General features: G+C 46.7%; 1 protein-coding gene across 1 annotated transcript in view; it reads left to right on the top strand.

Annotated features, from left to right (window-relative positions):
* Positions 1-100: 100 nt before the first annotated feature.
* The window catches only part of LOC122926752 (probable pleckstrin homology domain-containing family N member 1), a 71,909-nt gene continuing 44,012 nt past the window's right edge, over positions 101-27,997 (top strand). The window contains exon 1 of the mRNA XM_044278230.1: positions 101-375. Within this exon, the coding sequence (XP_044134165.1) occupies positions 284-375 (92 nt within the window). The 5' untranslated portion in view covers positions 101-283. The remainder of the gene's footprint in view (positions 376-27,997) is intronic.

The following is a 27,997-nucleotide window of genomic DNA, read 5'->3' as shown; positions in this document are numbered from 1 at the left end:
CTGAAACTGAGAAAGTCACTGCGTTTCCCTCCCCCCTCAGGTCATCTCCTTCTGCAGGAAAGAGAAACAAGCTTGAACTTAACAGGAAGCTCTCACCATTTCACACTACCGGTTTCTGAATTTTCTAGCATATTGTCTCTGTCCGGCTCCCCCTCTCCTCACAGTTGTGATTTGTAGAGGAAGGATGTGTGAGGCAATCCCACCTCTCCCCACATCTCCCACTTGCCTATGTGTCTATGAGGTTTCGCTGATCCTCAGAGCACGCTGACACCACTGTCCTGGTATGGGTTGCTGCAGTGTGACAGCGAGGGGTACCAAGGAGAATGGCGGCGATGGGCATGAGGAAGTTGAGTTGCTTCAAAGAGACGAAAGCAGGTAAGTATCCCTCTTTTTCAACCAGTTTTTTTTCCAGAGATTCACAGGCGCACGTAGAAGAGCTGTTTGTCATTTATCACAATTAATCATGCCATCACATAGGGTTGCAGGTAAACCTGTCTGAAGGCGGTTTTCTGGTTATTTTATATTGATGGTCTATAGTCAGGATAGGTCATCAATATCTGATTGGCTGCAGCTCGGGTTCTGGAACTCTGCGCTAGAACTTCACAACTCCATCCATTGTGTAGCGGACTGTAGTGGAGTCACTTCAATTGGACAGAAGTTGTCTAACTTGACTAATCTGATTAGCGGCTGTGGATGTAGTGTTCTTGGTTTTTGCAAAGGCTTTTAATAATGTCCCTCATAGATATTTAATAGGTAAAGTAAGGTCTATTGGCTTGGAAAGTATAGTCTGTAACTGGATTGAAAACTGGCTGAAGGACCGTGTCCAGAGAGTTGTGGTCAATGATTCCTATTCCGAATGGTCCCCAGTTATAAGTGGTGTACCCCAAGATTCAGTGCTGGGCCCTTTTATTATTTAATGTATTTATTAATGATATCGAGGACGGGATTAATAGCACTTTTTCTTTGTAGTATTGTGCAGTCTATGGACAATTTATATAAACTACAAGCTGACTTTGATAAAACTGGTGTAAAGTAGAACTGTCTTAGTTGCCCATAGCAACCAATCAGATTCCACCTTTCATTTTCCAAAGGAAGTGTCCAAAATTAAAGGTTCTACATTACACCAGTTTGATAAATGACCCCTGAGTATTTGGGCATTTACTTGGCTATAAGGGAAAATAATAGCATTCTGAATACAGAATGCATAGTCAAATAGCGCTGGAGGGGTTAAAAAAATAAATAAAAATTATTTAACTCACCTTAGTCCACTTGTTCGCATAGCCCGGCATCTCCTTCTGTCTCCTTTGCTGAACAGGACCTGGGGTGAGCATTAATTACATGAACAGGACCTGTGATGACGTCACTCCGGTCATCACATGTTCCATCACATGATCCATCACCATGGCAAAAGATCATGTGACGGACCATGTGATGACCGGAGTGACGTCATCACAGGTCCTTTTCATGTAATGAATGCTCACCCCAGGTCCTGTTCAGCAAAGGAGACAGAAGGAGATGCCGGCTACGCGAACAAGTGGACTGAGGTGAGTTAAATAATTTTTTTATTTTTTTAACCCCTCCAGCGCTATTTAACTATGCATTCTGTATTCAGAATGCTATTATTTTCCCTTATAACCATGTTATAAGGGAAAATAATACAATCTACAGAACACCGATCCCAAGCTCAAACTTCTGTGAAGAAGTTCCGGTTTGGGTACCAAACATGCACGATTTTTTTCACGCAAGTGCAAAACGCATTACAATGTTTTGCACTCGCACAGAAAAATCGCGGGTGTTCCCGTAACACACTCGCACATTTTCCCGCAACGCCCGTGTGAAAGAGGCCTAATAGAGATGTAGTTATGGCAGGAACCGAGCGGGCAATAACATCCACAAAAGAGGTTGCTAATACTATAAATCAGGCATGCTCAACCTGCAGCCCTGTTGCAAAACTACAAGTCCCAGCATGCCCGAACAGCCTACAGCTATCAGCCTACAGCAGGGCATTGTGGGAGTTGTAGTGCTATAAATGATATGCAATAATTGCGGAGGGGGCAGGTACTGACGTTTAGTGTTGAGCGAATCAAAGTCCACAAAGTGGACTTCGATCCAAATTTCAGGATAAATTCTGTTTGCCACAAAGCTGAATTTCCTTATGTTTTGTGGTAGCGAATCAGTTTTATTTGAAATGGTGTAAAAAAAATAATAAAAAAAATCATACTCACCTCATCCATTTACTTGCAATGGGCCAGTCGCCACCATCTTGCTTGAAGATCTCGCATGAAATCCTGTGCGCGGTGACGTGGCCAGTCACGGGCCATGTGGAATTTCGCACCAGATCTTTAAACGAGATGGCGGCAACCGACCCGTCACGAGTAAATGGATGAGGTAAGTATGATTGTTAAAGTTTTTTTAAAAAATTTAACACTCTGGTTTTACTATCAGAGGCCTCTGAGAGGTACAATTACGGGCGATGGCGCAATCGCCGCTCCCCATCATTGCACCCACTGCTTACAAAGAAATGCGCCTCGTGACAGTAATTTGTCACAAAGTGAATTTTATGTACTGTAAAATTCGGCAAATCAGCCGAATCGAATTTTGGAATACTTCGCTCATCACTACTGATATTACATCAGGTCTTAAATGGCCGCTAACTTTTCAGACAATTTATTCTTAATGATCACTTTAGGTGAATCGGAAATGTGCAAATTAAAAATGTTCATGTTATTTAACCTAGAACTCTTTTTGAAATCCCTGCCACTAGAGCTCTCCCTTCTAGAAATGTTACTGTACACTCACTGTTACTAAGTGAATGCCGTCCTTAACAGCGGAGAGACAGCTAGATGGACAGAAGTGAGTGCATCTTTCTTCTCTGGCTCACTCCTGAGCTCAGTGAAAGTCTAATTTCGTGCAGGGGCCCCTCCTCCATCCAGAGCTTAGGGCTGGAAGGCTGCCAACCTAATCATCTCAGACACTGGAGAGAAGAACTGAACTAATACACACAAACGTTGGGCTGATCCTAATATTGAAAGGCACACGAGAGAAGAAGTATACTTTATTTATGAATCTCAGCTCTCCTGAGGCTGGTTACAAGTTTGTCAAGGGAAGTCTAGACCAGTATAGTACTGGCAGACTGCCAAGCCCACCAGCTCTGAGAGGACAGCAGAATGTGCTCCTTAGAGCGAGTAGCAGCACCTGAGTGCTTGGGGAAGCTTGAATATAATCCAAATCATGTCCCCAGCCAGAACATGCATTTTTTAAAGGGTTAAAGTATGCAAGCTACAACTTTTAATATAGGTCCTAGAGTTTTGGGAATCATGCAGTTCACTAGTATATAGGCAGCTGGAAAGCTTGGATCCAGGGTACCAGGGACCCCAACAGTCACTCTCTATAACTATACTACTGGTTCTAATCCTTTACCTACTCATATAGGTTGAAGGCGCAGCCCTGCACATGGATGAACGTCCCTGCGCTATAATAAGAGAACACAGTTAAAGAGGTTGTCCAGGATTAGAATAACATGACTGCTTTCTTCCTAAAACAGCACCACCCTTGTCCATGGTGGCAATACCACACACAACCCATAGTGCTATTTTTGGAACTAAACACCCATGTTTTTCTAAGCTCGGAACACCTTTTTAAACAAATCTAAATGTAGTGCGTAATACAGAAACAAGAACATGCAACTGGGCATGTATCATGTAACTGAGGACCTTTATGATGTAAGCACAATAATCAGGATTTACGGATGGATTTTACTAGGGGCTCATTGTTGGTTTCAGCTGGCTGTACATAAGAGGAAACTAAGTTGTCGCTTGGGGACTATGCATTGCTCGAGAGAGGTATCTCTGTATATCTGGCCTGGCTATATTGCCTTGTCAAATCCCAAGGATTGTTAAACTGTCAGATCTTGACTCATAAGGAGCCAGCTCCAATAGGTGGTGCTGGTGAGATGGTTCTCTTCCTTGGGAGATACCTCTTTGCCTATTTATTTCCCATGCAGCTAATAAGTTTTAAGGAGATTCAGCACCTTGCCTAAGCCATGCTCCAGAAAGCCAAGGACCTCTTAGGGTACATATGGAGGATGCCACCCTAGAATATACATTCTGTAGGTATAATGACCATAAGGTCCTAGGAGTTGGCAAAAAAATACTTATGAGATGGTGCAGAAATATCCATCTGCAAAAGTTTTTCTCTAAATAATTTGCAATCTATAAGATGTTGATGCAACTTCGGAAACTAACTTGTTTTACTGAATAACCCAATGACACATTCTTGAATAAATATAACCTCACCGCATCTTACAGAGATAGGAAACAGTGGCAGCCCCGAACTTGTCACATGATTGAGTTAGAAGATATTTATCACCCATCATGTCACCATCAAGCTACAGTTCTTATAAAGTCCTAACAAATTGCCTTTCAGTGGTTAATCAGGGTTGAAAAAAAATACATACTGTGGGGTTTCGCTCTGGTAGACAGGATTAGCGGACGCAGTATATAGGCAACAACAAGTTCTTTGGCTCAAACAGTTCAGTGTTTTATTCACACTTTAGGCAAGTGACAAAACAAGCAGTCATATTCAAAAAAAAGTAATTTTGCGGTATCGGTAGTAATTCACACCATGCGGCAATTATGCCTCAAAGAGTCCTTGACCATAGCAGCACCAAACAGTTTTCACGCCAAACAGGTAGCAAGCCTTCATCCAGACACAAGGTTCCCAGATCCCAACACAGAGACATGGTTTCTGAGTCCAGCTGACTATTTAAGGACAGTCAGGTGCTGCCAAAACCCGGAGCAGTCGGTATTTGACCTCACCTGGCTGTAAATCAGCCCAGCAGCACATGCTGGGAGGAAGATACCTGTTTTCCCAGAGAAAACCTCTCACTGTGTCACAATACTCACCTCATCCATTTGCTCGCGTAGAGGCCATTGTGGCTATGTAGATTAAAGAAACCGTGCAAAATCTCGTGGTGTCTGATGATTTCACTGCGCCCAGCCAGCGTGCTGACGTGGTAATGTCACACGTCACGAATCAAGATGGCCACAACGGGCTCTACACGAGCAAATCGATGAGGTGAGTATGTATTTTTTTTGACCGCCATTTCAGGATAAATAGATTCATTACTATGAAGTGCAAGGAAAATTGGCTTTGTGGCAATTCAATTTTTTTTTCTGAAAGTCAATTCTTTTGACTTAGATTCACTCAACATTAGTTGTAATGAAGACTGAAAATGTTCCAAAGAGATGTTTATGGTGCTGGACCCACAAAATGACTTGTATTTTTGGACTGTCCTATTGAATTTCCCTTCCATCAACATTTTGTATCACCTATTAATAACCAATATGTGAATATTCTATGTATTATTTTTATATAAAGTGGTGGATGGTTTTATGGATGTAATTTTTTGAAGTCACTCCATGTTTTCTGCTTCTTGTCCAGAGCCTTTAAAGGTTTTTCTGTCACCTGAAAAATGCGTATTAAGGCTACTTTCACACTAGCAATCGATCGGATCCGTTCTGAACGGATCCGATCATAATAATGCAGACGGAGGCTCCGTTCAGAACGGATCCGTCTGCATTATATTAGCATATAACAGCTAAGTGTGAAAATAGCCTCGTACGGATCCGTCCAGACTTTCAATGTAAAGTCAATGGGGGACGGATCCGCTTGAAGATTGAGCCATATTGTGGCATCTTCAAACGGATCCGTCCCCATTGACTTACATTGTAAGTCTGGACGGATCCGCACGCCTCCGCACGGCCAGGCGGACACCCGAACGCTGCAAGCAGCGTTCAGCTGTCCGCCTGTCCGTGCAGAGGCGAGCGGAGCGGAGGCTGAACGCCGCCAGACTGATGCAGTCTGAGCGGATCCGCATCCATTCAGACTGCATCAGGGCTGGACGGAAGCGTTCGGGTCCGCTCGTGAGCTCCTTCAAGCTCCTTAAGCTGGCTGACATTAGCGATGTGCTAATGTCAGCTGAACATAACTATATTAGTGCCATCTCACTGCCTAACGCCTTTATTAAGAAAAACAAACTTTTATAATATGTTAATTAGCGTTGCACCTGCTCCTAGAGGCTTCATTTGCTCACCTCTTTTCACGCCCTTCTTCTCTTGATTGACAGGGCCAGGGCAGCGCTGCTCTCCTCCCGCCGGCCATCTCTGCAGTGTACCGTATTTTTCCCCCTATAAAACGCACCGGCCTATAAGACGCACCTAAGTTTTTGAGGAGGGAAATAAGAAATATTTTTTTTACCAAAAGGTGTGCTTTTGATGGGTTTTGAACTAATGGTGGTCTGTGCATGACACTATTATGGGGGATCTGTGGATGACGCACTGTCATGTGGGGGATCTGTGGATGGCACTGTTATGGGGGATCTGTGGATGGCACTGTTATGGGGGATCTGTGGATGGCACTGTTATGGGGAGGTGCATCTGTGGATGGCACTGCTATGGGGGGATCTGTGGATGGCATTGCTCACCGCAGAATTTCTAGATATTAATCCTTAACCTGTTAATAAGTTTAACTAAAGCTGCGCTCTCCCCTGTTCCCCTGTATCCGTACAGCACTTACTAACAAGCTTCCATAGCAGGCAGAGCGGACGGCAGCAGTAACGTCACTCACTGATGTCGCACGCCTGCTCCTCCTGCTTCGTTCATAAAGTGGGAGGCGGGGCCCGTTGTAAGAGTACAGTGACTGCACCGGGCCCCGCCCCTAGTTCCAGACTCTAGCCCCTCCTCTCTCCCCGCTCATACATCGCAGGCTGCGATGCTGCAGCATAGCAGACTGCGATGTAAAATGGAAGCATTCGCCCCATAAGACGCAAGGGTATTTCCCTTGCGTATTATGGGGCGAAAAATATGGTAAATCTAGCGCCATTCAGTATTCGGCGCAGTGAGGGAAGGACGCTCGGCGGCTGCTGACTTCCTCACTGCACCTGCGCCGAATACTGAACGACGCGAGATTTACACTGCAGACATGGCCGGCGGGAAGAGAGCAGCACTGCACTGGCCCTGGCAATCAAGAGAAGAAGGGCGTGAAAAGAGGTGGGCAAACGGAGCCTTTAGGAGCATATTATAAAAGTTAGTTTATCTCAATATAGGCTTTAGAGTACTTTCACACTTGCGTTTTTCTTTTCCGGCATAGAGTTCCGTCACAGGGGCTCTATAACGAAAAAGAACTGATCAGTTTTATCCCCATGCATTCTGAATGGAGAGTAATCCGTTCAGTTTGCATTAGGATGTCTTCAGTTCAGTCATTTTGACTGATCAGGCAAAAGAGAAAACCGCAGCATGCTACGGTTTTATCTCCGCCGAAAAAAACTGAAGACTTGCCTGAATGCCGGATCCGTAATTTTTTCCCATAGGAATGTATTAGAGCTGGATCCGGCATTCAGGTGAAAAAAATAAATGCCGGATCCGTTTTGCCGGATGACACCGGAAAGATGGATCTGGCATTTCAATGCTTTTTTTCGACTGATCAGGCATTTTTAAGACTGATAAGGATCCTGATCAGTCTTACTAATGCCATCAGTTAGCATACATTTTGCCTGATCCGGCAGGCAGTTTCGGCGACGGCACTGCTTGCCCGATCTCTCTGCCGCAAGTGTGAAAGTAGCCTTAGGCAGTGAAGTTGGCACTAATATGTTCAGTTGACATTAGCCCATCGCTAATGCCAGCCAGCTTAATACCCATTTTTCAGGTGACAGAAAGCCTTTAACTTCCTCTTTGTTTGGACTTTTAGCTCGGCAAACAACTTACCTCTCAGTCAGACCATTCGCTGTGACCAGAGAGCCTCCTGTAGGACTCAGTTGCACTGTGTGCACATTTGGTAGGCAAGTTATTATTTTTGAAGATTTATTTTATTATTGAACAACTACAGTGCCGTCAGTGTCTGTCAATCAAAAACATTAATAAACCTGAAGTAAAAGTGAGGATTGGTTTTCTCAGGAGAATATCTACTATATAACTAAATGAAAAAAGAAAATATTCTTATCTCACCTATTTATTTTCAGATGTTAAAATTAGAATAATAAACTAACATCTACTACAAAATCTGTCCTTAAAGAGATATCTCAGTGTTATCGGTAGTGTTACATAGGACTGCAGGTGACATCTACTACATTATCTGTTCTTGGAGAGTTATCACTGTGTTATCTGTGGTGTTACATAGGACTGCAGGTAACATGTATTACATTTTCTGTCCTTAGAGAGATGTCTCAGTGTTATTTGTGGTGTTACATAGGATTGCAGGTGACATCTACTACATTATCTGTTTTTGGAGAGTTATCACTGTGTTATCTGTGGTGTTACATAGGACTGCAGGTAACATGGATTACATTTTCTGTTCTTAGAGAGATGTCTCAGTGTTATTTTTGGTGTTACATAGGATTGCAGGTAATATCTGCTAAATTATCTGTCCTTAGAGATATATTTCAGTGTTATTTGTGGTGTTACATAGGACTGCAGGTGACATCTACTACATTATCTGTTCTTGGAGAGTTATCACTGTGTTATCTGGGGTGTTACATAAGACTGCAGGTGACATCTACTACATTATAGTTATAATCAATAAGTTCATTTATTAAACATCCATTAACAGTACATTAATAAAACACACAAAAATGCAGCAGTCAAGCACAGGCCGGACTTAAGGCTGCAAGACTGGGGGTAGGCCTGGCATGACAGGCGTTTGGAGGGAGTGAGTTGGGAGGCTTAGGGTTAAGGGGTATTGCAAGGATGGGGGGTGGGGGGACGTTAGGGGAGGAGTGTAGGGTTTAAAAAGGGCAGCGGGAGGCGGGATCAGGGTCATCTCGTGTGGGACAACAGTTTTTCAGCAGCCCCCTCCCACCCACCCGTTGGCTGCTGGTTGGGTGGGGAAGCTAGCGGCGGTCATGGTTGATGTGGTTTATGGGTGGATTTTGGTCAAGCAGGGACGGCATTGTCATAGCGGCCATGGCGGGGGTGGGTCCTTGGAGTTGGTGGTTATGGTGAGTCTGGCGTGGTGGGGAGGGAGCCAAAAGGGCTCTGGACTCCCCAGGTATTGGATGTTTGGGTGTGATATGGCGGGTATCTGCCCCACAGTTGTTGCCCATGGTTACCGGTTCTGCCTCCGACTTGGCGTTTATCGGCTGGAGGTAATTTAATTGAGGGCACGGGCTGTTACCCGTCAGGTTTTACGGGGCTCCAAGGACCCTCTCCGTGCTGGGCATGTTTCTCTGTGGTCTGGAAGTTTTTTCTTGGGCGGGGGGCCTTCAGGTGGGAAGGCCTTGGATTGGTTATGTTATATGTTATTTATGCTTAAATTATTAGTATTAATAAATAAATGGCTGCTGTGGCCAATAAAATCCACCAGTGGAGTTGTGTCTTTATTTGGGGAAGGAGGGGAGAGTGGGAGGTAAAACGACTGGACAATACGCTGGTCATGGGAACACGGCAGTGCTACAAACAAATGTATAAAAACAGAGAGAGCTCCAGACCATAAAGGACTAGTATCCCCCCCACACACAATGAAGGCAGTATCAGCTGAGTGGGGCTCGTATAGCAAGGTGCACCCAGAACATCAATAGCAATACACCGCAACCATATAAAGCGGTGTAGGCCTGCGTGCACCCCCACACAGCAGAAACTGCAAGAGGAGAAAAAAGTACAAAAATACACAGAGTGCAGCAAATCACATATCTTACTGACCCTGGTCTGAAGGAGCCGTCCGACGATCGTTTCGCTTTACGCTTCCTCTTGTAAAGCGAAACGATCGTCGGACGGCTCCTTCAGACCAGGGTCAGTAAGATATGTGATTTGCTGCACTCTGTGTATTTTTGTACTTTTTTCTCCTCTTGCAGTTTCTGCTGTGTGGGGGTGCACGCAGGCCTACACCGCTTTATATGGTTGCGGTGTATTGCTATTGATGTTCTGGGTGCACCTTGCTATACGAGCCCCACTCAGCTGATACTGCCTTCATTGTGTGTGTGTGTGTGTGTGTGGGGGGGGGGGGGGGGGTACTAGTCCCTTAATGTCTGGAGCTCTCTCTGTTTTTATACATTTGTTTGTAGCACTGCCGTGTTCCATGACTGCTGCTTTTTTGTATGTTTTTATTAATGTACTGTTAATGGATGTTTAATAAATGAACTTATTAATTATAACTATTTGTGTGGAAGCTTTTTGAGCATTTTAGGTGTTATACGAATAACTCCATGCAAGATATTTATGACAATTACTTTTTTGGTGTTTTACGAATTTTGCCTGATCTACTACATTATCTATCCTTAGAGCGATGTCTCACTGTTATTTGTGGTGTTACATAGGTCTGCATGTAACATCTACTACATTATCTATCCTTAGAGCGATGTTTCAGTGTTATCTGTGGTGTTACATAGGTCTGCATGTAACATCTACTACCATATGGGACTGCCCTTCCTAGGCGGCAGTGAGACATTGTGGCCCTCTCTGGCATCAGAACCCAGGTGTGACTGTTACCTGTGCACCCTATAGCAGTGCCCATACTTGATTGGTATTATATGGGCCTGTGCCATAAATTATGTTGTAGATATTATCACCCATTATGATGTGCTCCCAAATTATGCAAGTTCTATTAATCTAAAATCTCCAAAAGAGAAATAACATAAGGGTGAGGGGAGTCAGTACTACCTGCCATACTAATAACAGGACAATGCTAGTGGAAAATCCTCATTATGGGGGTGGAGAGGCCCAAGCGCTGCTCATGGAGGCAGCTCATTAGCCATATATAATTCTGATAACCACAGAAAGAGTTAAAAACTGTGACAGAGATTCATTGGCTAAGGACTCAACAAGAGTATGCATAAAGTGCCCAATAGCATTCAGTAGATGGCATGTGGTAGCGCCATGTTGGGTCCGGAATAAAGCAATGCAGATATGGTGAGGACCACACCCCGTTATTAGTCAGGAGGTCTTCTGGGCTTTGTAGAACTTCCACAGAAAATCATGTTCCCTTTCATTGTGGTCAACCTACGGAAAAGGAACCATAGATGGAAATCGTAATAGACAGCCTGGCCACGCCAATAATAACTATAGAGTGGAAAGACCTAAGGGTCTGGTTGAGCTGTGGCCGGCTATACGTGGAAGTCCAAGCCCACCCACTTCAGCTAATATTCACATGAAAAGTCAGTAGGTGCTGCCTGTACTGTGTGGTCGGACCATTTGACCTTAAAAGGGTTATCCAGGAATTAATAATGATGACCTATCCTCACATCGGTGGGGGTCCAAGTCCCGGCACCCCTACTGATCAGCTTTTTCAGGGAGCCGCAGACTTCACTGGAGCTCTGAAGGGCACAGCGGCTCACGGCATTTCTCCAAGCCCAGCGCCGTACATAGTATAGTGGCAGTGCTTGGCATTGCAGCTCGGTCCTATTCACTTTAATGAGATTGAGCTGCAAATGTGACCGATGTAAGGTGACGTCACTGGTCTAGGAAAAGGCCGCAGCGCTCATGGAGTGCCAGCCTCTTCTAACAGCTGATCGGCGGGGTCTAGGGGGTCCTGGATAGGTCATCAATATCAGTTCCCAGACGACCCCTTTAATCTAATAGTGAATGCAACCCCACGGCAGCCAACGAAAGCACGAGTTTGTGATTAGATTTAATCTGTAACGCCTATTGGTACACAGGGTAATAATTATGAAGACCTGGAGCCTCTTTGTAGATATCAAATTTGTTAATTTAGCATTTTTTTTTTTTTTTAATTGCCCCCACTGACTTATAATGGGGGTCTGTCATGGTTGTTTTGAGATCCTTGTAGTTTTCACAGCAAGAATCGCGTTGTATGCAAAGCTGTTTTTGCTGCCTATAGTAATATCAGGGCAGAATTAGGGGTCGTCCACCCAGGACGTAAATTGCTGCAGAGCAAATTCTTCTGCGGGATCTCTGACAAAATCTGCAAGGATTACACGTGGAATTGTCGCAGATTTTTTTGTGGATTTGCTTAGCGTTTTTCCACCTATGCATTGCACACTACTTTTTGCCCCCACAGTAGTAATAATCCCCTATGTGCGCCCAGACAATACTAGTGACTCTTCACACGAGTGGGGCTTTTCCCTTCCTGTGCCATCAGCACCTTAGAGCACAATGCTGTGACATAGCTGCACCATCTGCGCTAGGATATGACATGTCCTGAGGGCATGCGATCCAGGGCGTCAGGTCTATTATCCAGGCATGTGCCCAGTGTTAGTGATGCCCCTAATTATATTTCAGACCCAGAGATTGTTGCAGCCAGAGAAACGCTTGTGATCACGAGATGACCACATGATGCTCAAGCCTCCCACTCGTGCCTCACCAGTAGATCCTGCCGCACAGTTTGAGGAACACTGGTGTAAATCATGAATTAACAATGTGATAATGACATTTAAAGGGGTTCTCCGGCATTTTCATATTGATAGCCTATCCTCAGGATTGGTCATCAATATGAGATCAGCAGGGGTCCAACTCCTGGCACCCCTGCGGATCAGCTGTTTGAGAAAGCCACAGAGCTCAAAAAATATTAAATATACACTGAACAAAAATATAAACGCAACACTTTTGGTTTTGCTCCCATTTTGCATAAGCTGAACTCAAAGATCTGAAACATTTTCTACATACACAAAAGACCCATTACTCTCAAATATTGTTCACAAATCTGTCTAAATCTGTGTCAGTGAGCACTTCTCCTTTGCCGAGATAATCCATCCCACCTCACAGGTGTGGCATATCAAGGTGCTAATTAGACAGCATGAATATTGCACAGGTGTGCCTTAGACTGCCCACAATAAAATGCCACTCTGAAATTTGCACAGTTTTGCCTTACTGGGGGAGGTCAGAAAACCAGTCAGTATCTGGTGTGGCCACCATTTGCCTCACGCAGTGCAACACATCTCCGTCGCATAGAGTTGATGAGGTTGTTGATTGTGGCCTGTGGAATGTTGGTCCACTCCTCTTCAATAGCTGTGCGAAGTTGCAGAATATTGGCAGGAACTGGAACAAGCTGTCGTATACGCCGATCCAGAGCATCCCAAACATGCTCAATGGGTGACATGTCCGGTGAGTATGCTGGCCATGCAAGAACTGGGATGTTTTCAGCTTCCAGGAATTGTGTACAGATCCTTGCAATATGGGGCAGTGCATTATCATTCTGCAACATAAGGTGATGGTCGTGGATAGAGTTGAGCGAACACCTGGATGTTCGGGTTCGAGAAGTTCGTCCGAACATCCCGGAAATGTTCGGGTTCGGGATCCGAACCCGATCCGAACTTCGTCCCGAACCCCATTGAAGTCAATGGGGACCCGTACTTTTCGGCACTAAAAAGGCTGTAAAACAGCCCAGGAAAGAGCTAGAGGGCTGCAAAAGGCAGCAACATGTAGGTAAATCCCCTGCAAACAAATGTGGATAGGGAAATTAATAAAAATAAAAATAAAATAAATAAAAATTAACCAATATCAATTGGAGAGAGGTCCCATAGCAGAGAATCTGGCTTCACGTCACCCACCACTGTAACAGTCCATTGTCATAAATTTAGGCCCCGGCACCCAGGCAGAGGAGAGGGGTCCCATAACACAGAATCTGGCTTAATGTCAGCAGAGAATCAGTCTTCATATCATAGCAGAGAATCAGGCTTCACGTCACCCACCACTGTAACAGTCCATTGTCATAAATTTAGGCCTCGGCACCCAGGCAGAGGAGAGGGGTCCCATAACACAGAATCTGGCTTAATGTCAGCAGAGAATCAGTCTTCATATCATAGCAGAGAATCAGGCTTCACGTCACCCACCACTGTAACAGTCCATTGTCATAAATTTAGGCCCCGGCACCCAGGCAGAGGAGAGGGGTCCCATAACACATAATCTGGCTTCATGTCAGCAGAGAATCAGTCTTCATATCATAGCAGAGAATCAGGCTTCACGTCACCCACCACTGTAACAGTCCATTGTCATAAATTTAGGTCCTGGCACCCAGGCAGAGGAGAGGGGTCCCATAACACAGAATCTGGCTTCGTGTCAGCAGAGAATCAGTCTTCATATCATAGCAGAGAATCAGGCTTCACGTCACCCACCACTGTAACAGTCCATTGTCATAAATTTAGGCCCCGGCACCCAGGCAGAGGAGAGGGGTCCCATAACACAGAATCTGGCTTCATGTCAGCAGAGAATCAGTCTTCATATCATAGCAGAGAATAAGGCTTCACGTCACCCACCACTGTAACAGTCCATTGTCATAAATTTAGGCCCCGACACCAAGGCAGAGGAGAGGGGTCCCATAACACAGAATCTGGCTTCATGTCAGCAGAGAATCAGTCTTCATATCATAGCAGAGAATCAGGCTTCACGTCAGCCACCACTGTAACAGTCCATTGTCATAAATTTAGGCCCCGGCACCCAGGCAGAGGAGAGGGGTCCCATAACACAGAATCTGGCTTCATGTCAGCAGAGAATCAGTCTTCATATCATAGCAGAGAATCAGGCTTCACGTCACCCACCACTGTAACAGTCCATTGTCATAAATTTAGGTCCTGGCACCCAGGCAGAGGAGAGGGGTCCCATAACACAGAATCTGGCTTCATGTCAGCAGAGAATCAGTCTTCATATCATAGCAGAGAATCAGGCTTCACGTCACCCACCACTGTAACAGTCCATTGTCATAAATTTAGGTCCTGGCACCCAGGCAGAGGAGAAGGGTCCCATAACACAGAATCTGGCTTCATGTCAGCAGAGAATCAGTCTTCATATCATAGCAGAGAATCAGGCTTCACGTCACCCACCACTGTAACAGTCCATTGTCATAAATTTAGGCCCCGGCACCCAGGCAGAGGAGAGGGGTCCCATAACACAGAATCTGGCTTCATGTCAGCAGAGAATCAGTCTTCATATCATAGCAGAGAATCAGGCTTCACGTCAGCCACCACTGTAACAGTCCATTGTCATATATTTAGGCCCAGGCACCCAGGCAGAGGAGAGAGGTCCCGTAACAGAGAATCTGGCTTCATGTCAGCAGAGAATCAGTCTGCATGTCATAGCAGAGAATCAGGCAAGGCTTCACGTCACCCAACATTGGAACAGTCCATTGGCATATATTTAGGCCCCGGCACCCAGACAGAGGAGAGGTTCATTCAACTTTGGGTTGCCTCGCAATATAATGGTAAAATGAAAATAAAAATAGGATTGAATGAGGAAGTGCCCTGGAGTACAATAATATATGGTTACGGGGAGGTAGTTAATGTCCCTGTGGGATCCATGCCTGGTTCATTTTTATGAACGTCAGCTTGTCCACATTGGCTGTAGACAGGCGGCTGCGTTTGTCTGTAATGACGCCCCCTGCCGTGCTGAATACACGTTCAGACAAAACGCTGGCCGCCGGGCAGGCCAGCACCTCCAAGGCATAAAAGGCTAGCTCTGGCCACGTGGACAATTTAGAGACCCAGAAGTTGAATGGGGCCGAACCATCAGTCAGTACGTGGAGGGGTGTGCACACGTACTGTTCCACCATGTTAGTGAAATGCTGCCTCCTGCTAACACGTTGCGTATCAGGTGGTGGAGCAGTTAGCTGTGGCGTGTTGACAAAACTTTTCCACATCTCTGCCATGCTAACCCTGCCCTCAGAGGAGCTGGCCGTGACACAGCTGCCTTGACGACCTCTTGCTCCTCCTCTGCCTTGGGCTTCCACTTGTTCCCCTGTGACATTTGGAAATGCTCTCAGTAGCGCGTCTACCAACGTGCGCTTGTACTCGCGCATCTTCCTATCACGCTCCAGTGCAGGAAGTAAGGTGGGCACATTGTCTTTGTACCGTGGATCCAGCAGGGTGGCAACCCAGTAGTCCGCACACGTTAAAATGTGGGCAACTCTGCTGTCGTTGCGCAGGCACTGCAGCATGTAGTCGCTCATGTGTGCCAGGCTGCCCAGGGGTAAGGACAAGCTGTCCTCTGTGGGAGGCGTATCGTCATCGTCCTGCCTTTCCCCCCAGCCACGCACCAGTGATGGGCCCGAGCTGCGTTGGGTGCCACCCCGCTGTGACCATGCTTCATCCTCATCCTCCTCCACCTCCTCCTCATCCTCGTCCTCCTCGTCCTCCAGTAGTGGGCCCTGGCTGGCCACATTTGTACCTGGCCTCTGCTGTTGCAAAAAACCTCCCTCTGAGTCACTTCGAAGAGACTGGCCTGAAAGTGCTAAAAATGACCCCTCTTCCTCCTCCTCCTCCTGGGCTACCTCCTCTTCCATCATCGCCCTAAGTGTTTTCTCAAGGAGACATAGAAGTGGTATTGTAACGCTGATAACGGCGTCATCGCCACTGGCCATGTTGGTGGAGTACTCGAAACAGCGCAACAGGGCACACAGGTCTCGCATAGAGGCCCAGTCATTGGTGGTGAAGTGGTGCTGTTCCGCTGTGCGACTAACCCGTGCGTGCTGCAGCTGAAACTCCACTATGGCCTGCTGCTGCTCGCACAGTCTGTCCAGCATGTGCAAGGTGGAGTTCCACCTGGTGGGCACGTCGCATATGAGGCGGTGAGCGGGAAGGCCGAAGTTACGCTGTAGCGCAGACAGGCGAGCAGCGGCAGAATGTGAACGCCGGAAGCGCGAACAGACGGCCCGCACTTTATGCAGCAGCTCTGACATGTCGGGGTAGTTGTGAATGAACTTCTGCACCACCAAATTCAGCACATGCGCCAGGCAAGGGATGTGCGTCAAACCGGCTAGTCCCAGAGCTGCAACGAGATTTCGCCCATTATCGCACACCACCAGGCCGGGCTTGAGGCTCACTGGCAGCAACCACTCGTCGGTCTGTTGTTCTATACCACGCCACAACTCCTGTGCGGTGTGGGGCCTGTCCCCCAAACATATGAGTTTCAGAATGGCCTGCTGACGTTTACCCCGGGCTGTGCTGAAGTTGGTGGTGAAGGTGTGTGGCTGACTGGATGAGCAGGTGGAAGAAGAGGAGGAGGAAGCTGAGTAGGAGGAGGTGGCAACAGGAGGCAAAGAATGTTGCCCTACGATCCTTGGTGGCGGAAGGACGTGCGCCAAACAGCTCTCCGCCTGGGGCCCAGCTGCCACTACATTTACCCAGTGTGCAGTTAGGGAGATATAGCGTCCCTGGCCGTGCTTACTGGTCCACGTATCTGTGGTTAGGTGGACCTTGCTACAGATGGCGTTGCGCAGTGCACACTTGATTTTATCGGATACTTGGTTGTGCAGGGAAGGCACGGCTCTCTTGGAGAAGTAGTGGCGGCTGGGAACAACATACTGTGGGACAGCAAGCGACATGAGCTGTTTGAAGCTGTCTGTGTCCACCAGCCTAAATGACAGCATTTCATAGGCCAGTAGTTTAGAAATGCTGGCATTCAGGGCCAGGGATCGAGGGTGGCTAGGTGGGAATTTATGCTTTCTCTCAAATGTTTGTGAGATGGAGAGCTGAACGCTGCCGTGTGACATGGTTGAGATGCTTGGTGACGGAGGTGGTGGTGGTGTTGGTGGTACATCCCCTGTTTGCTGGGCGGCAGGTGCCAACGTTCCTCCAGAGGCGGAGGAAGAGGCCGAGGCGGCAGCAGCAGAAGAGGTAGCAGGGGGAGCCTGAGTGACTTCCTTGGTTTTAAGGTGTTTACTCCACTGCAGTTCATGCTTTGCATGCAGGTGCCTGGTCATGCAGGTTGTGCTAAGGTTCAGAACGTTAATGCCTCGCTTCAGGCTCTGATGGCACAGCGTGCAAACCACTCGGGTCTTGTCGTCAGCACATTGTTTAAAGAAGTGCCATGCCAGGGAACTCCTTGAAGCTGCCTTTGGGGTGCTCGGTCCCAGATGGCGGCGGTCAGTAGCAGGCGGAGTCTCTTGGCGGCGGGTGTTCTGCTTTTGCCCACTGCTCCCTCTTTTGCTACGCTGTTGGCTCGGTCTCACCACTGCCTCTTCCTCCGAACTGTGAAAGTCAGTGGCACGACCTTCATTCCATGTGGGGTCTAGGACCTCATCGTCCCCTGCATCGTCTTCCACCCAGTCTTGATCCCTGACCTCCTGTTCAGTCTGCACACTGCAGAAAGACGCAGCAGTTGGCACCTGTGTTTCGTCATCATCAGAGACATGCTGAGGTGGTATTCCCATGTCCTCATCATCAGGAAACATAAGTAGTTGTGCGTCAGTGCATTCTATGTCTTCCACTGCTGGGGAAGGGCTGGGTGGATGCCCTTGGGAAACCCTGTAGTATGACGCTTGTTGATTGGCTGCTTTGCAGCCTTTCAAAAAGCGCCAAGAAAGCAACGAACACCGAACCCGAACCCGGACTTATACGAAAATGTTCGGGTCCGTGTCACGGACACCCCAAAATTTGGTACGAACCCGAACTATACAGTTCAGGTTCGCTCATCCCTAGTCGTGGATGAATGGCACAACAATGGGCCTCAGGATCTCGTCTCGATATCTCTGTGCATTCAAAATGCCATCGATAAAATGCACCTGTGTTCGTTGTCCATAAAATACGCCTGACTTACCATACACCCACGGCCACCATGGGCCACTCGATCCACAACGTTGATGTCAGCAAACCGCTCACCCCCAAGACGCCACACATACTGTTCTGCCATCTACACTGAACAGTGAAAACCGAGACTCATTCTTGAACAGAACGCCTCTCCAATGTGCCAGACGCCATTGAATGTGAGCATTTGCCCACTCAAGTCGGTTACGACGACGAACTGCAGTCAGGTCCAGACCCCGATGAGGAAGACGAGCATGCAGATGAGCTTCCCTGAGACGGTTTCTGACAGTTTGTGCAGAAATTCTTTGGTTATGCAAACCGATTGTTGCTGCGGCTGTCCGGGTGGCTGGTCTCAGAACATGCTGGATATGGTAGTCCTGGGTTGGTGTGATTACACGTGGTCTGCGGTTGTGAGGCCGGTTGAATGTACTGCCAAATTTTCTGAAACGCCTTTGGAGACGGCTTATGGTAGAGAAATGAGCATTCATTGCACATGCAACAGCTCTGGTAGACATTCCTGCAGTCAGCATGCCAATTACACGCTTCCTCAAACGTTGCGACATCTGTGGCATTGTGCTGTGTGATCAAACTGCACATTTCAGAGTGGTCTTTTATTGTGGGCAGTCTAAGGCACACCTGTGCAATATTCATGCTGTCTAATCGGCACCTTGATATGCCACACCTGTGAGGTGGGATGGATTATCTCGGCAAAGGAGAAGTGCTCACTAACACAGATTTAGACAGATTTGTGAACATTATTTGAGAGTAATGGGTCTTTTGTGTATGTAGAAAAGGTTTCAGATCTTTCAGTTCAGCTCATGCAAAATGGGTGCAAAACCAAAAGTGTTGTGTTTATATTTTTGTTTAGTGTATATATTTGTTTACACCAGAAACACTAAAAATGGGTTTACACTACCTATTAACAGTCTTTGGTATGAAAATGATTTATGGAATAACCTTATTAAAGAGGTTGAGTCATGCGACATGCTCTACATTTTTCAAAAAAAGCACCTGGATCTGAATGCTTCTGTATTTGCATGTAATTAAAAAGTTGGTATAGCTAGTGAGCTATTCAATAAAATGTATGTGTATAGCGCCACCTGCTGTTTGTTATTTTCCTTATTTTTTGTCCTTCTCACTGAACTGGTCGCACATGCTCAGTTTAAATCTTCAACTGCCACCAGCCATATGTCCTGTTAGAAGCTGTGGCAGTTACAGGGAGAGAGCTGCAGCAGAAAGGACACACCCTCTCTGCTGCCAGCCTGAAGATAATCTAGCAGAGCAAATGGAGCAATTAATTGGGAGATCTCTGGACCCATGTGAGGTACAGGGCTACCTGTGGCTTTGTTAGAAAAGTATTGTCATGTCCTATATGATGTCTGATTTTCATTATTTTACATCAATCCGGGCATAACCCCTTTAAGTAGTACCGGAGAACGACTTTAAAGGCTTACAGTCATTAAAGGGAACCTGTCATCAACTTTGTCTAATGGTAGAATAAAGTAAATACAGGTGAGTTGATTTCAGCGGTCGGTCATTTAAAAGTAAGTGGTTTCCGAGAACCAACATCACAGTCATTGCAGACTGGGCCTGGAAAAGAGTCATGGCCACCTGAGAAGAGTCCTGCTCTCCTGCCCACCTGCTGATGGCTGACAGTCTTCTACTGAGTTTTCTCCCTTTCTCTCTAGGAGAGAACTGTCAATCATCAGCAGATGGGCGAGAGCAGGAGATTATGTATAACCAGGACTCTTCTCAGGTAGATTTGACTCTTTTCAAGGCCTGGGCTGCAATGATTATGATGCTGGTTCTCAGCAACCACTTACTTTTAGCTGATGAGTGACACACCGCTGACATCAGCATTTCTGTCACTACTTTATGCTGCCCTCAGTGAGATCTGCATAAAGTTGATGACAGGTTCCCATTAAAGGGATTATTCATCTCATACATTGGGGGCCTGTTGCTAGGTTATGACCCCAATGTCTGATAGTTGCGGATCCAACCTCCAGCACCTGCACCTATTTCTAAAACTGAGCCCTCAAAGAGGTGGAGAGCTGACCACGCATGGGTAGCCACCCTCTATTAATTTCTATGGGATTGCCGAAATAGCTGAGCTATTTCCATCAGCCCCATAGAAGTGAATGCCGCAGTGATCGCGATTACGCTGTGCGCTTCTCATTAATTTCTATGGAACTTCCGAAAATAACTGAGCGCGCTGCTTGGCTGTTTTCAGCACTCCCATAGAAATGAGTGGAGGGTGGATGCCGATGCCCATGGTCCTCTTTTCTTTACATTCCATTTTAGAGATAGATTCAGGTCCCAGAGGTGGGACCCGCACCTATCAGACATTGGGGGCATATCCTAGCAACATGCCCCCAATGAATGAGATAGGCCAACTCTTTTGAAAATGTGGTCATTGATAACAGGTCTACAGGATGGGGCAGGGGTTTAGTTTAAAAGGAGAAGTGTCCCTTTAAATTGATATCTCCAGGGGAAGCCTGGACAGAGGATCCTTATCTGGTTCAGTTGCTTTTCCTCCCTGTAGCTCTCAGTTATCTGTCATGTATGAAGCACAGTTGTCCTAGCTTTGATTTATGGCTCTTTATAGAAGCATTTTTCATACACGCCTAATAAAATGGTAATTAAGGTAATAAATGTAATACTAACCATCACAGCGCTCGCTCAGAAGTGATGGAAATGAAGACAGCGTTTTCTTTTTAAAATGAATTGTTATCTTTAGTGATAATTTATTTTCTTGTCCCCTCTGGGTGTTCCTGGAGTCACGGGGAAGAGCTGGAATCTCAAATTACAGACAGAAGCAAAAAGTTAACAAGAAAGATGTGGATTTTCACTTTAGTTATACAGCGTTAGAAATTTTTTGCTGATCATAACTCGAGATGAGCGAAGTTTTGAAAAATGTTATTCAGCAACTTCACCAAAGTCTGATAAGAAATATGATTCATTACTAATTAATTTGGCGCAAATATTCCTATAAATCAGCAATACCCAGGCCACCTTACCTTAGGCAGGGGTACACCTAGCCTTTCTGCTGCCTGAGGCAAAAACTGAAACAGCCCCCCCTCCCCAATGCCAATTTCTTAACCTAACCCCTTCCCTCCAGCCCTACTGGTAAAGACATACTTGGACAACATTACATACAGGATGATACAGCGCCACATACTGTGCCCACTGTGCTTCCCAATACTATACTGCAGAAAAAGATAATCCCTTTTCTGCTGCCCATCTTTTGCCCCTACGTGGTGCTGCCTGAGGCATTCGCCTCACCTCGCCTCAATGGTGGTGCATCCCTGGCTTTAGGGTACGGCCCCACATAGAGCGGCCGTGCTGTGGGGGGGGGGGGGGGGGGGGGGGGTTGTGGCCAATCTGTGGTGAGGAACTGCGCAGCCAGTGAGCCCACATCTGCCTTTTATTTAATAATGAAGACCGCACAGTACATTCCTTCTTCATTGATAATGGCTGTTGCTGGTATGGGGTTTGGCTGATAAGGTGGGGGGACAATATGCATATTATTGCTGTTCTTGCCTGCAATCTCCTGCATAACTTAGTTTATCGCTGATGTAGGAATAAGTAAATGTAGGAATCAATCAATAAATAAAACTGACACAGAATAAGTCTCCCTGCACTCTCCCTACGATCTCCCTGCACTCTCCAGGTACTCTCCCTGCACTCTCCCTGCACTCTCCCTACGATCTCCCTGCACTCTCCCTGCACTCTCCCTGTACTCTCCCTGTACTCTCCCTGCACTCTCCCTACAATCTCCCTACGATCTCCCTGCACTCTCCCTGCACTCTTTCTCTCCAATATTCTTCTATTAATCATTTTCAGCAACACTGCCCCAAGCACATGAACGCTTGCCTCTCCCTGTACTCAACTCACAGGACCAGAGGTCGCAATAACACCTGTACAAGCGTCATATACACCTGTTCAGGCCATTTGTCTAAGGCGTACCGATACGCCTTAGATTTTTCTCTGCCATTCATCAGTGCAGTGAGCGCTGCTGCCTGAAACAACTAATAACAAGGCTCCTTACAGTGAGGAGCTTTGTTATTGGTCAGTTTGAGCGATCTGCCCGAGCTTATGGCACACCGCTCTGAAGTGAGGAAGGAGGCGCGCGATCCTGACTGGCGGGGTAAGTGGCCTTGCTGTGAAATTTAGTGGGGGTCCCGGATCTGAGCGCCTCGTTTTTCTCTATAATGATGAGTCTGAAGCGCACAGCCGAGCGCTGTCTCTCCTCCCTGCTGAATGTGGTAGTGAATACGGCCTTAATAGAAGGTCTAGGGGACGGTCTTCACTACGGCGCTCAACAGTGAGGAAAAGTGGATGAGCGCTTCAGACTCCTGCTTATAGAAGTCAGTGGGGGTCCCAGCTCTGGACACGCCAACAGGAGACCTCCATACAACCTCCATAACGGACAGACCTGTCACCCGTAGACCTCTATGTCACCTGTCAGCTTTCCTATGAATCCATCAAGAATAATTTATTGAGCATGTTCCTTCAGACGCTGAACTAGAAATTGTCACGAGGGTATCGAGAACCACGCCTGACTCCGTTATACCCGGGGTCAGGAAGTCGCAGCGGTTGGCTGCACGCTCTATTTAAGATAGGGCTGTTTTCCTATGGTAGCTTTCTGGGTTTGCTTTGCAAACCCTTTTGGCTCACTCAGGGATCCGTAGCTCCTTCTCCTCAGCTGTTCCTTGTCCAGCACTCCCAAACCTCCTTATATTCCTCTCTCACACTTCTCTGGTTGCCAGAGATAGAGCTTCCTGCCTGGACATCTATTCTGACCCACTGGAGCTGTGTTGCTGCGTTCTCGGATGGTTGTTTCAGAACGCTACCCTCCGGATCCCTTTTGGACCTTTGTGGACTGCTGTGGTTGCCCACCTGGGTGTTTGTGTTTGTTTGTATTTGTCTGTCCTCTCCCTGGTGTTTCCCTCTTAGTGCAGTGGTGCGGACTAGCGATCCCACCGGCCCGTTCACTATCTAGGGCTCATTTCAGGGAAAGCCAGGGTTTAGGCACGTGATCGCCGCACGGGTGAGGAACCCGTCTAGGGACGTCAGGGCAGTCAGGTGCCAGCCGCAAGGTGAGTTAGGGGTCCCCACCTTTCCCTCTCCCTTGGGCAGGGCTTTCCCTGTTTTCCTCCCTGTGTGTGACGCCGGTCATTACAGAAATATTGTCTGCTATAAGGATTTTTTCTGTAATGCGGCGCTGCATGGCTGTACATGGTGCTACAAGGACTGCATGTGGCCATTTACAGCCTCCAAGACATATTGTACAGTCCCCCTGCCAGGCGCTGTAAGACTGTATAACCCAATAACCACAGCGGTGGTGGCAATATCTGGTGGCATGAGATAGGGCAACAGGGTCATGGAAGACAAACTCCCCTTTATAGCAACATCAAGCACAACACAAAATGGCAGCCTCTAGATCAGGGATCAGCAACCTCCAGCACTCCAGCTGTTCTAAAACTACAACTCCCAGTATCCTCCTTTCACTTCTTTAGGAGTTACAAGAACAGCTGAGCAAGTGTGCATGCTGGGTGTTGTAGTTTCACAGCAGCTGGAGTGCCGAAGGTTGCTGCACCCTAGATCTACAGGCGAGCCTGGTGGTTATCACTGTGTGATGTCATCATCCAGATCCACAACAAGTGGCACCAGAGGAATGTGCCTAGGTCTTTCGCTTGTGCCCTTGGCACCAGCATGCACCACCATCCATTGTGCCTGTGTCCTGCTCTGCCAGTGCCTCAGGTCTCTTCAGAGTCTACCAACAGCCCGGTGGCACGACATACCCACCTAAACGCTTATCTACAAGGACGGAACTTTGGTGGGCAGCAATGGCCACGTGATGGATGGCAAACCCCAGTGACCAGCGGCACAGAAACAGCAGCAACAATTTTAAGGATTGTCCCAAGATCAACACTATTTACCTATCCATACTTGACCCAGAGAATACTAGAACATGGTAATCAAGGTGGGACCCCAGCGATCATGTACTTGTTTTAGTAACGACTTGCATTTCCCATGCAATAACAATTCTGGGGAATAAATTTTTGTGACTCTATATTCTACCATTCCTCTATTATGCCTACTAGAACTTATGAACAAACTGCTAGTAGTCTGCAATAAAGGTCTAGCTGGGGGTTACCAGTTGACAGCACCGATTGAATAATATCAGGCTGTGTAGTGAAACCCCCATCTGGACCTTCACTGCAAACTGCTAGCAAGTCATTCATAACTAATAACAGGAATAACAGAGGAATTGTGCAACATAAGGTCATAAGAATAGATGCTCCAGGATTGGTATTACATGGGGGGTGCAAGCAGTTTCCAAAACAGACAAATCCGGAGAGGTGAGGGGTCCTCTTTAACGACAGGTGATAAATATTGATCTTAGGACAAACCCATTAAACCTCATAAAACCACTGCAACAGTGACCTCAGTGGTGCCGACCCCCTCAGAACAACAGTGACCTCAGTGGTGCTGACCCCCTCAGAGCAACAGTGACCTCAGTGGTGCTGACCCCCTCAGAACAACAGTGACCTCAGTGGTGCCGACCCCCTCAGAGCAACAGTGACCTCAGTGGTGCTATACAGATTCATTTTATTTAATAACTCACTGAATATACTAAATTTTTTATTGCATGAAATTACAGATACATTAAGATACAAGTGCAACGGCTGCCTCCCCCCAGGGCCCTTTAAGATGGTACAGAGACGTAGGAAATGCTGAGTGGTATAGTGCGGCCTAAAATGTCCCTTTATGTGTCACGGTGCTCCTACCTGGATACAGCTGGACCCCAGGCTTTGGCTCCTAAGCAAACAAATAGGGGGAATAATGGAGGGATTGAAGAAAGAATCGAGTCCAGACTATATAAAAAGATGAACAGCAGATTTACTTGAATAAATGTTCATCCAAGACAATCCTCAAGCATTATCTTGGTCCCAGCATGTTGCAGCATCAAAACTGGCAGGCAAACTCGTCTCTGCTACATATGTTTCTCTCTGGCTCTGCTGTACTGACAGGCTGGCTGTATGACTCTGCTTCTTCAGTAAGCTGCACAACACCTCCTGGCTCCTGAGGCTTCAAGATTTGGCCTCTATGGCCAGCAGAGCTTAGGGTGCTCTGGCTGGCGTGGCTTGGGCACGTCCAGCAGAGACGTGCCCAGCACACCCTCCCTTGGCAGAGGGTAAGCTGGAACTAACTAACTCTGGTCCCCGGCAGGAAGTAGGACTCGCTCACTCCTCCACTGAGGGGGTTTAGTATGGAAAGGAAAGCTCCATTCTACCTAACTGTAGCTCTGCCGTGTTTGCTGCCACCTGCTGGTGAACCAGGCACATTACATTTAAACACAACAGTTGCAAACATTAGAAATGCACAGTGTTTAGGACCTGAAATAAATGCACAAGATGACATACAGTAGCCCATTAAAGACAGTAGCGGGGTGAAGAAGTGGTAATACCACTCTGGGGCGTTACATAGCTGCTTGTTTGAAAAAGTAGAATTTGTTTTGTGACACAACCTCTTTAAGTGACGCTAGAGAATTTATCAGTGTATGTATGCCAGTTGGCTGGTGTATATACATACACATGTAGGATGAGCGCCATATTTTGGATGCAGCTGTTCCACGTTTTCTGACACAGAAGTCAGATACAGTGAGTGAGGCTGAGGGCAACTTTTTTTTATATTTTTAGTTTTTATTACAATTTCTTCTGTTTAATAAAAAAATTCTTCTGAAATCAGAGACGTGCTTTGCATTTCTCATTGCCTAGAAGTGTTTGGCGCACATGTATTGGGATACTGGTGTCGGAGTTGGGCGCATGCTATGTTTTGCTATGGGGCCCTATGAGATAAAAAAAATCAATCTGTATAAGCCCCTGTTATAAATGTATAACTCAATAAGACTTGACATATAATCATGAGAAATGCTAGGATCTTTTCCACCCCACTGCTAAGAAGTAAGGGATTCCACTGGAGTAGGCGTATGCGCAGAACCTGCTAGATTTCATTATGGCCTCATGCACAAGACCGTCGTTTGGGTCTGCTTCAAAAGATGAGAACAGCACTCCATGTGTTCTCTACATCCGCACGTCCGTTCCACAACGCCACAAAAAGAAACTGCATGGTGGCTCAGTGGTTAGCACTGGTGCCTTGCAGCGCTGGGGTCCTAGGTTCAAATCTGACCATGGGTAACATCTGCATGGAGTTTGTATGTCCTCTGTGGGTTCCCTCTGGGTACTCAGGAGCTTAGATTGTGAGCTCCTCTGGGGACAGTTGGATGCTAATGTCTGTAAAGCGCTGCAGAATATAGTAGCGCTATATAAGTGCAGGAAAATAAATAATAAAACATGTCATATTCTTGTCTGTATCGTGAACAAGGGCTGGATGATCCGTTCTGCAAAATGTGGAACGCACATGGCCGGTATCTGTGTTTTGTGGAGTCACAAAATGGAGATGGCCGTGTGCATGAGGCCTATTACAAGTGCAGAAAGGTTCAAATCTTGTTACATTGAAATTTAGTAGCATTTGCACATGTGTGATCCATCCAGGCAATTCTTTTCCTAACTGGTTCTTGGCGACAGTGAGCCAATATATACATTTATGGACGGAATACATCTCATTCTTGGGTGGGATAGCCACATGGGTTCATGAGAATAAGTCTTTCAAGTTCTTGTAATTATATCAATTACAATAAGGTTCTGTATGGCGCCTTGCAGACGAGAGATACGGATTAGGTCCGGATGCGTTCAGTTAAAAATGCGCGATTTCAAAAGCAAGTTCAGTCAGTTTTGTCTGCGATGTCTGCGCATTTACGCTTTTTTCACGTGCGTGATAAAAGGTTTACAAACAACATCTCTTAGCAACCATCCGTGAAAAACACATTGCATCTGCACTTGCTGGTAAACTCTTCACTTTTAACTCCAAAGGTCCTAAGGCGCGTATAGCGATGGCCGTAACCCTTTGGGTCTTTGTTTCTTTAGTGCTTTCTGGATTTATATATTTTCTGAGCTAAACTTCTAGCTGATGTCCACTAACTCTTAGCAGAGTTCTGAGCAAGATGTGGACCACTTCAGCTCAGGGCTGAAGACTCAAGATTGAGAACAACTACCCTAAAGACTGACACACCCACACTCTGCCTAACTAGGCCTGAGCTGGGCTATATATATGGGGTGTGTTGTCTCCCCCTAGTGGTGGGCTCAGCGTAATGCAATCTAACACACCTGTAGGCAGGGATCATGCATAAAGATGCACTGCAGCATAAAACAGGTTATATAAAGCATAATACTACAACTTTGCAGTACCCACGAGGGTAGTGGGACACTGCAACGCCAGTTGCATTTCAGCAGCGAGGGCATAGGGCCCCCTTTTAGTGATATGGTGGTTGGTGATAGGTACCCAGGATAGGAATGCCAGAGTGCTATAAGGGTTGCCTATAATGTCCCTTTAGGTGTGGCTTTGCACTTGTCACGGTGCTCCTACCTGAATATCCTGGAACCCCAGGAGTGGTCGTCCGCAGCAGTGCAA

Source organism: Bufo gargarizans, chromosome 2 (genome assembly GCF_014858855.1).
Source record: "Bufo gargarizans isolate SCDJY-AF-19 chromosome 2, ASM1485885v1, whole genome shotgun sequence".
Classification (NCBI taxonomy): domain Eukaryota; kingdom Metazoa; phylum Chordata; class Amphibia; order Anura; family Bufonidae; genus Bufo; species Bufo gargarizans.
The sequence above is the reverse complement of the archived record's forward strand: the minus strand, read 5'-3'. Positions and strand labels throughout refer to the sequence as shown.